The sequence below is a fragment of the Daphnia carinata genome, chromosome 7 (genome assembly GCF_022539665.2).
Source record: "Daphnia carinata strain CSIRO-1 chromosome 7, CSIRO_AGI_Dcar_HiC_V3, whole genome shotgun sequence".
In the NCBI taxonomy this organism is placed as follows: Eukaryota; Metazoa; Arthropoda; class Branchiopoda; order Diplostraca; family Daphniidae; genus Daphnia; species Daphnia carinata.
In genome coordinates, this window is record NC_081337.1 from 9,545,918 (window position 1) to 9,559,607 (window position 13,690).

The window sequence follows — 13,690 nt, forward strand, 5'->3', positions numbered from 1 at the left end:
CGGGATATTCTTCCATTTCTCCAGTTGCCTTTCAAAATGTGACTGTTAGATGGCGCTATTTAGCTCTCTTTACAACCTCAGTCGACTCAACTACGTATCTCAGAACACACTGGAAACAACAAAGAAACAAACACAAATAGGGCGATGTCCGACATAATTTTAGCTAGCTCGAGTGATGTCATCGATTCAAGAGATTCTATCGAAACAGGAAGCGAGTCTTTTGAGCCAGTGTCGAAAAAGCAGCGTAAAGATGAAAGTAACATCGAAAAAACCAAAAATGTAGACGAAAGACTAGAAACTCGACTAGGGGGTATTTTGTGCTGTTCGGTTTGCCTGGATCTGCCTTCGAGCGCAGTGTATCAGGTAATTTTTTTTTCTCCATTTAGTCGTATTTAAATATTTTTATATAATGCTCATATGTTGAAAAATAGCTTATGGTCCATCACATTGTTTGAATATTGCAAATCATTTAATCTATAGCTATTTAAAGTTTACTTCAATTCAATTTCTTTGTTCTGGGTAATACTCTTCCAGGGTCACCTTTTATATTTTGCCTTGAGCTCGAGTATGTGGTTATATCCACAAGGGCTCGCCTTGTTGCTGGGTGTAAATGGGGCCCCCCATTTTACCCTTATACCCTATTAAAATATACTCACATCTGTAAAACATGCAGCATTACCTAATACAAATTATTTGGCATAAAACTTAAAATAATCAAACCCAATTTTGCTTTACTTTCAGTGCTCTAATGGACACTTATCATGTGTGGGCTGCTTTAACCATTTGCTAGCAGATGCTCGTATGGTATGTTGAATTAAATCAGACTATAAACAGCTGATTGACTTAAATGAAAACTTAAATGGCAACCCTAGAGAGATGAGACTGCAACATGTCCCAACTGCCGTACAGAAATCAGTAAAACATTGTCCTCTCGAAATTTAGCTGTGGAAAAAGCTGTTAGTGAGTTGCCAGCTCAGTGTCGTTATTGTTCAAATGAATACTCCAGGTATGCTATGCCTTACCATGATAAAGGTTGATACATGCATACAATACTGTTAACATTTTTATCAACAGAAACACAGTAGAGAAACATGAAAAGGAGCTTTGTGAGGAGAGGTACTTTCTGGCTACAGTTCATACTTAACCCCAAAGGTTAACTAAAAAACTTTAAATGCAGGACCACTATGTGTAAATTCAGCCGTATCGGTTGTCAATGGCGAGGCCCTTTCCATGAAGTCTCGGCAAGTCAAGAACATATAACATACATTGTTTAATTTTTAATTGTCTTCTGTTTCATAATTAGGTTCACGAATCTGTGTGCGTTCATCCACACCGGAGTGGCGGTGAATTAATGGAGTATCTTCTCAATATGGATGGAAACCATCAAGAAGAGAAAAAGCTCTATGCCACTTTGTTTGATTTGCTCTCCTTTGAAAAAATTGCATTCAGTGGTAAATTCCAAATATTCTTGTTTCAACATTCTGGTGCCTACTCTAGCACATTCCTTTGAGGTCAGATGTTCACTTTCCTTAGCTTAGTATCTGACTACTGCCTCTTTGTTTCCCTTTGCAGGTATACTTGTAAAAGATACCTATATGCCTTTGGCACAAATTCGTTTGACTCATGATCACCGTACAGTTCAATTCCAATTTCACAAGATTGCATATGAAAATCAGGGGGGGGGGGAGATCCTAAGTAATAGAATATTGTAATTTCGTACACTTACCCTAGACTCGTAAAGTTTTGGCGAACGAAGCGTAGTTGCTGGAACTGATTATGCCAAAAGCAAAGGTGTTGGCGAGGCCATAGAAAGTACACTGTTGCTTACACTGCAACATGTAGAAGAAAGTTTCGTGGTGTCGCAAAACTCGTTTCTGTTTTAGATCTTCAATTGTTCTTAAATCGCGAACACAAAAAGGCGCGTCAGTTAGTTGGGGAGTGAACACGTGAACACATTTTCAGGCCAGTTCGCGATTTGCAAAAAAATCGTCTGCTTCATAGTTCTTAGTGCTGCCACATTTTCGCACCTTTTCGCATCATTTTCATAAATGTAATGATTGCTATTTTCTTTTTCTTGTAGATGTTCAGCTGAAACCATACCGGACTGACGAGTTCATTCATAAATTGTATTATGAAACCAGCCGTTTTTACGCCTTCAGTCATCAGTGGGTGATCAAAGCCCGAATCAACGCCGACCAGAAGGATCCTACCCAATCTTCGGAACGTGGAATAAGTTATCAGGTACCGGTTTAGCGTATATTTAGCATAATTAATCGTAAACTGTTCAGACTAAAGCGAAGCTCAGGAGGCAATTGATTGGTACAATCCCATCATTTGGAACGCGTATTGAATGTGCAAAACAGCGACATACTTGCAAGCTTTGGATGAAACATTTTCAGTTTGAATGACACAAGGCTCTACTTTTCGAGGTAAAACAAAATGATGGGAAATTTTAGAAGCGTGATCAACAGTCGTTGAAACCACAAGTTAAAACCTGTGCGCTTGACACGAGAAAGCAAATGTGAGAGTGCATTTTGACCTGGTTTGGGTACATGAACCCACATCCTATTTCCACCTGTGACGTGGATAAAGCAGTTTCTTACCGTGACGCGATCGTTTCATTTTTAAAACTTTCTGAACACAATTTAGAGTGAGACCAATCGAGAGTTTCGTACTAAGTGTGACGAAAAATAAAAATGGGGAAAACGCGAGAGTAAAAGTAGGACATTACAAGGACTGTGTCGCCATCAAGCTTTGGGGAGTTCTTCGGTTGCAACGTGGACAATCGTTCCGTGGCGTGATAGCGCCTGTTTTTAAATAGGCCAAATGTGGACAGTTATGGCACTCACGCCGTTTGATTGTTCCTTTCTTCCCTGGAGCTGACGGGATGGAGGCATCGTTCCATCGAAATATTCCGTGACATTTAGATTTTCATTATAACGCTTCTGTTTGTTGTACTTTACAGTTAATATTGAAATCGAAAGCCACCAGTCCCATCACGCTTTACTTTCTCATGCTACGTGGACCTTTTGGGGAAATGCAAGTCCAGCCCAAGATCTATCATTTCGAGTTTTCAGAATCGAATTGTGAAAGCCCTTTGGTGGCCTTCCCGCTTACTGATTCAGCTGAATGCAACAAGGTTCTTTCGGGCAAAGCGATCAACTGCCGGTTCGTATAAAATGCGATAAGAAGCCGCTCTGATGATGAGGCTCGCGTCGTTTTCGGTTACGAGGAGTCAAAAATCTTTCATTTTTTCTCTCACAGGTTGATCATGTTTATGTGTCCCAAGTGAAACAGGGGTTGGCCCTTATGTTTTCTGATGATCATATTTTGGCAGAAATTGAAAATCGAAGAAGTACGCATCTGTTCGTCGTAGCATAGCATAACGGTAGACGGAGAAAATGGGAGTGGAACCGAAAACAAAATCTGTTGCGCTCAGGAGTTCTTGATCTCGACACAACCATTTATTATCCTTTTTGTAGTATCTAGCGTCTTCTGCCGGATTTTAAATTCTCCGGGATCCACTCTTTCAACTCTTTACCTCAAACGAGCAAGACCAACGTATCTTGGGCGTTCCTCGATTATCATTTTTTCTTAAATTTTTTTTTCTTTTTTCGTGTTTTGGTTTAATTTTTCATTGCGATTTTTTTTTTCATTTATATTTCTATGTTGCAATCGTATATACGTATACGGGAAGAAGAAAAAAGCAAACTTTATTCGGAGGAAGAAAGCAGATCGAGATAAAATATAGAAAGATGTAGTGTTTAATAGACTCTGTACTTTGGTTTAATGAACAATTTCTTACCGTGCAGTATATAACCCACCTCTTGTCACGGTGGGTTTGACTTTCTCAACCACTGCCACCACCCCAAAAAAAAGGAAACAAAGACGAAGAATCAATACATTTTTTTTCCTTTTTTTTTTTAAGTGATGATTATAGCGCATTGTTTTTCTTTTTAAGGGAAAGAGGGCAGAGATGGATGTGACACGTTCTCCTCCTTCGGGAAGGAATACGTAAGTTGGACAAACTGACGCCCGTCTCAACGCATAAAAATCACGCGTAACATTTCGGACGCCAGTGGTTCGCGTCCACAACCAAAAGTTCCATTTCTCTTTGTTAACATTATGGGGGGGGGTGTCACGCGTGAATAGGTGTCGAGCACGAATGAAAAAAAGAAAAACGACCCTGTTGTTGCATAGCTGATGAAATATTGATACGGATATTTTTCCCGAGGCTGTTAGTGTTCTAGGAAAATATTCGTCATTTGTTTACCAGCACCACTTTGGCTGAAAAGTTTTTACAAGTTGGGGAAAGAAGACGGCCAAAGTGTAACACCGTCAAGTGGAACTTTTTTTTAAACATTCCCTATTCCTATTCGCATTTCTTTCCTGTGAAACTATCTAATGTCAATGTTTCTGTAGTTTTTTAATTCATTCAAAAACAAACAAGACACCATAAGGGTCTATATTATAGTTGCAAATTGAAGTACTCCACATTTGTGGCCGTAGGCGTCTGCACAGGCAAAAAAACAACAGCTAACGTCGCACATGTTAATTTGAATAATGGAAACCCACATCGTGTATAATATGCGTGTACATCATTGTCCTTTAAGGTACGTGAAAGAGAAAAAAAAAGCGTGCGTCGACGTGTGCGAGCGTGAGGGGCGTAGCCGGAGCAATGATACGAGGCACAGTGAGATGGAATAATCTATTTGCTAGGCGACTACATTTTCAGTTTTTATGTAAAAATGGGGCTACGTGTACGACTATTGCGCCAGCAGGATCGATTTGGTTCCTCCTTGAATGACGTATTTTCATTTCCGTGGCATTTCATGTTTCAAAAGTTATTCAGGCAAGAACTGGTTGAGGAAATTTATTCAAACTTTTTGTGTTTACTTTTAGATCGCATTTACGTCTGTATATTCATTGTGCCTGTTGGTTTTCCCGTTTCTTTTTTGTTACAATTTTTTAGGCATATTGAAAGAGCATTAAGTAAATCCAAAACAAGTTTAGATTGAAATAAAAAAAATGGAACTCTGTGGGTGGTCGAATGAAACGTCGTTATGTTTGAAATGTGTCTTAAACGAAGACATCATCCTATAGTGAAAAAATTGGGAAGAAAACGTTTGCTTTTTGGCTCACCTAAATGTATCGTAATAGACGTAAGAAGTCGATGGGCGACATTTTCCAATCGCATGTCGCAGAAGCGTGCCACTCTGGGCGGATGGGGGCGTTAAAGCTTTCGCGAAACCCCGGAATCAGTCTAACGTTACTCGCTTTTGATTTCTTATCGCAAGTTAATGTGAATCGAAGTAAAAACGTTTACCCTTTCGCTTAATATGTTTATACCCTAAATGATTTCCCTATTTGCAACGTGGCAAGGGGTCGTGCGTGCGGGGGTCGCTTTATTTCACGGGGCGGAGGAGACGCAGTAAAAGTACGGGGGGGGGGACGCGAAACAGGCACAGGAAGGAAAGTGTCGAACATAAAAATGTAAGCCCAGATGGCTCCAATTTACGAGCAACACTAGAAGAGGACGGTGAAAAACAGTGCGCTCTGCATGCATCTGTGCACGTCAATGTTTTTCGGTGGGAGGAAACCCCCAGTACCATCATTCTATCCCCTGTTTCTTGACTATATGCTCGAGCTAAAAAGCTCGTGGACGTTTCTCGCTTCAAAAAGTTATATACAGAAAAAAAACATAGCTACTTGGGTCGTAAAAAAAAAAAGAAAGGCTAGAAACATAATGAGGCAGCAGCAGCAGCTATAAGGTGTGCGTGTGTGTGGCCCAATATGAAATACTGCGGCGGACAATTGGGACTTAGATCCTCTTCATGGCTCTTGTTACGACTTAAGCTCTAAACGCTTTCTCTTTAACCTTGTTGGCTGTCGTCATTTTGGCTCCGATAGAAGCTGTATACACTGGATATGCACGCGGCTATTAAGGTCGAGGCTCCTCTCGAAACAGAGGGAGGAAGAAGCTTAATGAAAGCAGTCTTTGAGTATTATAATGGCTGCCATCTCGCTGTTGCAATGGGGGTAGCCTCTTCTTTTATTTTTATCCCATCAAATTTGTTTTTGAAGTCGGAACATAATGATAAGCCCATCTTCTCTATAATCAGTCCGTTCTGGCCGAAGCTGAGCCAATCCATAAACTCGTCTTTTTATGTATCTCTTTATGTGTGTGTGTGACGTTACACAAAAAAAAAGCGATTCGTGTGTGATCGTTGTGCGCGCGTTCTGAGAATCATTCGATTTTGACGGCTTTCGATGATTACCTTTTTCATTTCTCGGATATCGGCAATTGTTTCCCCAACGTTAAGAGAAAAACAGACCTTAGTTGAGGAGATAAATATACCTGATTTTTGTGTTTTTTACGATGAGTTTCTTGAGTGGGAAGTTGCGCTCCATGGCGTCTGTGAGGGGGGAAGAATCCGAGCGGACGGGCGGCGTGTATTGAACTGGGCGATCTCGTGCCACTATCCAGAAAAAGCTGCCGGATTCCCACGTCTTTGGCTTTAGATACCTGCATGATTTTGAAAAATAACCAAAGAAAAATTAAAAAATCAAAGTTCTCTTTCAAATTCTCTGTGGCGGTACAGAGGGGAAAGGGGTGGCAAGATAATTGTAAACAGGAAACCCTCCCCAGTCCCGCCCGATTTAATTTATTTAACATTTACTCTTTTTTTTCCGAGAATAAGAAAACGAAGGTGCCGTAAAATAAATGATAACTCTTCTCCATGGAAAAATAGAAATAATCCCGCCTTGTAGTTCTGACGTAATTGCCATCTTGCATTCACGAACGGACGGCTTAAAAAAGAAAAGGCAAGTTACCTTCAATCACATTTCTTTTTCTTTTTTTAAGTTCCCAGAGGCGTTTCGAGATATATTTTATCTCGGCCAAGTCGCTGCTCTGTCCGTTTCTGTACGCATATAATATACGACATGACTGGTCATTAAGTGCATCGAATAACTCGGGGCTTTCACGCTCACGAGACTGCGCCCTTCCGTTTACATACACATAGGGGGCAGTTTTGGCTTCTAATAACTGGCAGTCGTTTCAGTACAAAGCCAGCATTAAGGAAAAAAAAAAAAAGGGAAGAAGAATACAAAACAAAAGCAAATGACGGGAGGGAACTTTGTCTGACCATATTGACTACAAAAGGCAAAAGAGAAAACAAAAAGAGAGGCATAATAATTTATTAAATTTCCAGCTGGCCACAAAAACCTGTCATTAGCGCTACATCACACACAAAAACGTTCGTCATCATTTCTCTTTTTCGGCTCTTTTCGCTTGTTTTTTTTCTTTTTCTAGAGATGTCGTTGTGACCGCAGAAATTGGATTGGCCACCAGAACACATCAATCCTTTCCTCTGCCCAGCATAAAAGCAGGCATTTTTTTTTTGTAGACCGACAACAAGCTTCGTTATTCATTTCCTTTTCCCCCCTAGTGCCTGTCTGACGAAATGTAATGATCCGCGCAACTCTTTTCTTTACTCACTTCAAAGAGAACTCGGGGTAATTTTCCCAAATCGTTGAAGAGAGTAGAACTCCTTCTGTATGCAACCGTCTGCCCTTCTCCGTGCGGATATAAAAGAAATATTACGAATTGCTTCTGCTTGTTGCGAGGACGTTGGGTTCTTGAATCCTATTAGTTCCAGATGGAATCCGGTTTACCATCGAAGCGTGGATCAAATCGGCTACAAATAAACGCGAAGTAAATAATAAAGCGTGATCGCGCGGTCCCTGTGGATGGCTCCATTCATTAAGTTCGTACAGAAACTAGGAAACAATTTGGCAGATATGGGTGGTAGTAAGTAATGAGCTTTCCTCCCATCACATGGACTAAGAAAAAACAACGAGTGTGAAAGAGCAATGGTCGTCGAGAGTGAAAGTTGACGTTGTGACCAGTTTCTATGACATCGCCAAGTGGAGCGACACTATACATCAGCGCGCGATGGATTTCGCTCCGGTGAACTCCACTCTCTCTCTCCACCCCATAGCTCTTTTGCTGATTCAGCGCCCGTCTCTCAGGGTTGCTCTCCAATGCGTCATGTCACGGAGACGAGGGGGTTGTAGGGTAGGAAAAAGAAAATTCTAAGGGAAAAGCTGATGATGACAGACCTCACCCGTCTCCCTTTTTCCTGAAAACTATTGTGTGCCACGTACAAACAGAGCACCGGAAACATGGTAATTGCGCTAGACTCCTCCTACCATCAAATCCCTTTATGAGCAAGTCGCCGTGACAGTAGCTGCGTACAATCTACGTTAGTTACTGTCATGTAATTGGTCCTCGAAAAAAACAAAAATGAAAAAAAAAGGAAAAATTATTTACAACTATTATCGTAGAGCTCGACATTCAACCGAAATCAATTCACGCTATTTCAACTTTGGGCCTCGGTCATTTTTGTTTATTGTTGGAAATCAATAGTATTAAAAGTTTGCTCGTGGGCGATGCAACTAGATGTTACGCTTGACTCGACGCATTATTACTCGATTTTAAATTTTTATTAAAGAAAAAAAATTGGGAAATTTTCAGAGTGACGATGGGTTTCCAAGAGACGAACCGCAGTCACGCCAATTGCATATTTCTTTAGTATTAGGAAAAAAAAAGCCTCGTTCCCTGTTAGCCCGTCGGCATCGTGATGACGTGATGATTTTTTTTTTCTTCATATTGTTGTTTTCTAACTTTCTTTTACGTTCTCTTTCGTTAATCCCGCTGGCCTCACGACATCGCACCAGCACTTCCGTCAGACGGAATTCCATTCGTTTGCTTGTAAACATTGTAGATTTTAAGATGATTTCCTCTCTTACTCATTCTTGCCCCTTCCTTATACGATTTCCCTAATGAAAGGTTCTCACACCGCCAACGTACACTCCAACTTGCGAGCATTAACCGGCATTAGCTGTAGGACGAACGTGATTTGCTCCTCACTCCGACGGCGTTCTTCCCAACTCCGTTCGCCTCCGGCTTACGGCTGTCTAGACGATCGATCGACCCCGTTTTCTTTTTCGCTTTAAACTAAGTCGAATGTTTGACGAATAAAAGCCAAATAGAAACATAAACACACACACACACACACACACACACACAGAGGTACACATACGAAATTCCTGTTATTACTGTACCCATTTTGCCCTCAGTTCTGCAAAGTCTGCTCTTTATTAACGGTGGGTGGATTGGTCCTCAGGATTTTGGGTTCTTTGAGTTCAATATCATCTAGTACCGCGACGATTGATAACATTCGAAGCGAAAGATGTGAAGAGAAGTAAAACGAAACTTGTCGAATAGCTCTTGAAATAAAGAAACGAACTTCTAAGGGATATTTTTAAAAGAGAAGATCGTACCGACAGATTCTTCAAAAGAAGTCAATATTTCTTTAGTACGATTGAAAGACGAGATATCAAACCCCCGTGTCATGTAAGAGAAGATGACGAAAGTGAAAGGGAGTGATGAGAAATCAGAAGCTATGTGTACTTACATCTTTTTATTTCTCCGTTCGATGATGTATGTAGATGTTGTTGTGCTGTCTAAACAGAAAACATCCCGCTGGACGTGTTTTAAATGGCCCACTGATATCTGCTACGTTGTGCAGATAGAAATTGACTGACGTTTATTACTTTAGCCTCTCGCTGCAATTCTTTTTCGCTCCTGGCATTTGTCGATCCTGGTGTACAGCACCATTTTTCCCGGGAGCTGTTTGTCGATCTAGAGAACGGGGAACCAAAAAAAAAAGAATGGGGGTGAAGAGATGATAATATGAGAAAAAAAAGAAAAAAAAGGGGGCGGAAAAGATACATACAAGTTTATTGAATTCGTCCTTATATTTAAAGCAAAGGAGAGAGCGCAGTTGGTATATACCGGCGATAACTTCATTGGCGTTTAAGTTGGCTGGACCGAATCATTCATCCGTCTCCCTATGGAAAAAGGAATTGGTTATACTGTACGACACTGGAGACGACCGACACAAAAATTGGGAAGAAATTCAATCTCCGCGTGTAATTGTACCGTTTTCAATTGCAGTCTAGTGGAGGCAGGGACGGGGTGTTGACCCAAGTTTCTTTTTTCTTCCACCTTTTGAGTAACACATTCAATTTAACATGTTCGTACCCACCAGGGTCGTTGTTCTGTTAAACGAAAAAAAAAAAATATCCAATTTCAGCTCTTCAATCCAATGGGAGATTGACACGAAGTTTCAGGATTCTGAATGTCAATCTATGATTTAGTTAAACCCAATCCTTCCCACTTTCACGGACACGTTTTTATTTTTGAAATCAAATCGGAGAAATCGTTGGCATACATCCTCTTGTACAAATTCTAATGGCATGATCTTGCAACAAGGAAATGAGCAAAGCATAATTATTCGTGAATGATGATATTTGCTCACGACCGAGTAATCACGATGGAGCTGAATTCAGCATTTGCCATGTTGTGTTTTTTTTTAACTTTGAATGAGACTGACTAGCAGTTAGCCCGCCATTGTGCCTAAAATTTCCTTTCGAATTGCTTATTTCAACATGAAAAAAAAAAATCTTTCACGGTCGTTTCTCAAGGGCTTAGCAAAGAGATGCTCAGAATTAATCAAACCGTAACGTTTCGAAACGCAAAAAAAAAAGAAGTGGGGCCGAGGCGGATATGAACGGATTGAATAGGAAAAGGTAACCAAGTACAGTGGCTCATTTCAAATGAAGGTCCTTGTAGATGACAATGAAGAGGTTGTTGCTTCCTAAAGAAATATATCTATAGGGAACACGAAAAGTGTAAAGGAGAAAATAAAAAAAAGTCAAAGAGTTGTACGAGCATGTCTCTATACATCGATGGGGATGGGCAGACTGCTGATGTCATGTTGATGACTTTGCTGGCCTGGGATAACTGGAAAATGCCCCCACACAAAATATACACGGCTCTTTGCTAATTGTTGTCAAACCAGCTGTTGTTCGCAAAGCGGATTGTCAACCGAGCAAAAGATTGATATATGCAAATGAATAATTGGGATATTGGATGGACAAAGGCTTTTCGTTTCTGACGGACATGAAAACTGGTCGCGTGCAATGCGGAACAAGTTCACAATGGGTGCAGCTAGTGCTGTGTGTCATTTACGGCAGATGACCGATAGTCACGAAAGCTCGCTATATAACCACTGATGATGTATTCGTCAATTATACGTGCACGATGCACGATGCCCATGGCGACCTATTGAGCAATACCCCATGATTCCCAAAACAAACAACTGCTGCTACTTGGACACGTATGTAACATCCGTCTTTTCGTATACGAAATCCATTGCGTAAGCGCGCCGGGGAGAAAGATGTGCAGCGTAACAATGCAACCCATTTCTGTTCGTGTGAAAACGGTTTTGGTTAAAGGTGCGCAATATGGTCGCAATGCACGCCAAGCGAGTAATACCAGTGTCCAGCGAATACAATGCGCGCTGATGGATCGGTCAGCGATTATTCGAATAGGTCGGCTAAAAAAAAAAAAAAAACAAGCAATGAAAACATGCTGGGTCTTTTTATTTTTGTGAACATAGTACACGACAGAGAAGGCTATGTACGATCAACGCGGTTGACGCAATTAACCTCCTGTGGTTGCTTGGAAAGACGAGCCATTATAGAGTTGTGGCACGGAACATTTGATTTTGCGTGGCCGCTCAATCGCTGGATAGTATAGAAATAAAGGCGTGTCGTTGGTGATTTTTGATTCTGTCGTGTGTATTGAAAAAAAAAAGAAAATGCAAATTTGAAATGTGTTTACATCCAATATGGAGATGAATAGACCTAACTGGTGTTTTGGATATGTTGTAGTTGACTGTTGAGGTTCTGTTTTTCTTGGAAGAGGCTTGTTCGATTGCTTCTGTAATTACTGGACGAGGCCAGTAGCTACGTAAGGGAAAAAAAAATCCTCTCTCGTAAAATTACATATCGTTATAGATAACAAAAAAAAAGAGGTAGTAGTAGTAGTAGATAAATAATAACATGTAGCTCTCTCTGTTCTGATTGGTTCGTACGAGAAACTGAGGGTGCAAAGAAAAAAAATATATATGTATTTTTTAAATAATTAATAGCCTTGAACTCGACCCTTTTTTTTCCCCGTCCCTATATATCTCAGTCCGGATGCAAGGAGGAGATGGCCGCGGGACTAGGGAGTATAGACGTAAGCGCACAGACATAGAGAGAGAGAGAGAGTGTGTATGTTAACTACTTGGCCTTCCTCCTGCTGCTGTGTGTCCTCCACGTCTGAAATGTATAATTATGGGCAAAAAAAAAAAAGGAAGAATTTTTATTACTATTTACCTGGGCACGATTGTTATCAACAGCACCAAATGAGACGGAAGACGAAATGTTCTTTTTTCAGATGATTGCTCCATCGCATCGTCATTTTGTTTTCGTGTTTAGGTGTTATGTTTCTTCCTCACTACGGAGGTTTTGTCTTGATTCTAATAGCGTCGTATTTTTGTACGGCGGTGAATTTTATTTTTTGATTTTTTCATAGCTGGTTTTGCTTCTAATAAACCAGCTCCGTCTTAACTAGAGAAACAAAAAATAGCGTGTGTCTGTCTAATCTATCTGGATTTTAAATGGCGATTCTCGTTGGGCCTCATCGATATTTAAAATCCTCTTTTCTTAATTTTTTTTTGTGTGTGTGTGATGGGGCAAATTACATCTCATTTGACCCGTCAAACCCGGATGCCGGGTCTCTGCTTGTCCAGCGGCATGTGACGTGATGGATGACACGACACCGCGGTGTAGTCACCCAGACCCAATGCTGGACCACCTTTCAAGTTTTTGTTCCTTTTTCTTTTTTCATATCTCTTCTTTTATTCGTTTTCTTTTTCCTTTAAAGCTCTTCTTATTATTTTCTTTATGTATCTTTTTAAGCTCGTTATTATTTTTTTTATTCCATCCCTCGGATTCTTTTTGTAGCCTATTATTATTACTTGAATGGATTTCGGACTCATTCATTTTCTTTTTTTTCTTTTTTTTTAATATCCCCGTGAATTCTTTTCGCTTTCTTTTTAAGGGGAATTGATAAATCGGTTCCAACTGACATAAAAGGTTTGATCAATGAGAAACTGACTCGTTTTTTTTTCCCCTTAGAATATAGAAAAAGACGTCCCCCCCCCCCCAAAAAAAAAGCGAAGGTTGAGAAGGAAAAGATAAGGAGGGGTTAGCATAGATATTGATTCGATTGTGATGATTTCTGACTGACGACCGGCGGGATCAGCCGAGCGAGAACGGCAGTAAATCTTTGTCGACGATACTAAGCAACCCCCCGTCCTTTTGCTTGATCTTTTGTCGACATTATGCGTGTTTGTACGTTCATGCGTGTCCGCTAGACTGTGGCTGCCTACCCTCCTCTGCCAGATATTCACAGTGTAGCGAGGACGGCAGGCCAACAACGAAAGACAACGTGAGGCAGCAGCAAACCGACCGTCTCTTGGATGCATTTATCACTCGATTTGTCGGGAGCCAAATGTTTTGTCGGGAGCAAACACCACGGATCGCCTTGTCTGCCATTCTATTGTCGGCGTTAGAGGCAATGGAACTAATAGTTTGGATCAAAAGAAAAGGGGGGAGGTGACGTGAAAGGGAAATGTGCGGTGTAGAGACAGAGGCGAGAAAAGGATCGTCTGGAAACATTGATTCATTTTTTTTTTTTTTTTTTGTGTCTGTGTCATGAAATTGAAAA

At 40.7% G+C, this 13,690-nt stretch overlaps 1 protein-coding gene and 1 long non-coding RNA gene across 2 annotated transcripts; one reads left to right on the forward strand and one right to left on the reverse strand.

The window, feature by feature from the left end:
- Positions 1–75: 75 nt before the first annotated feature.
- On the forward strand, positions 76–3,927 carry LOC130690388 (zinc finger TRAF-type-containing protein 1 homolog). Its single transcript, XM_057513402.2, has 9 exons — positions 76–363; positions 742–804; positions 873–1,006; positions 1,075–1,116; positions 1,178–1,241; positions 1,304–1,451; positions 2,081–2,241; positions 2,966–3,168; positions 3,265–3,927. The coding sequence occupies exons 1-9, from the start codon at positions 145–147 to the stop codon at positions 3,290–3,292; spliced, it is 1,062 nt and encodes a 353-aa protein (XP_057369385.1). The 5' UTR covers positions 76–144; the 3' UTR covers positions 3,293–3,927.
- A 5,865-nt stretch (positions 3,928–9,792) lies between these two features.
- LOC130690493 (uncharacterized) lies at positions 9,793–10,131 on the reverse strand. The gene is made up of 2 exons (XR_009001021.2): positions 10,010–10,131; positions 9,793–9,918 (listed from the first exon to the last, which is right to left on the reverse strand). It is a non-coding gene; the product is annotated as an uncharacterized LOC130690493 (long non-coding RNA).
- Between the last annotated feature and the right edge of the window lie 3,559 nt (positions 10,132–13,690).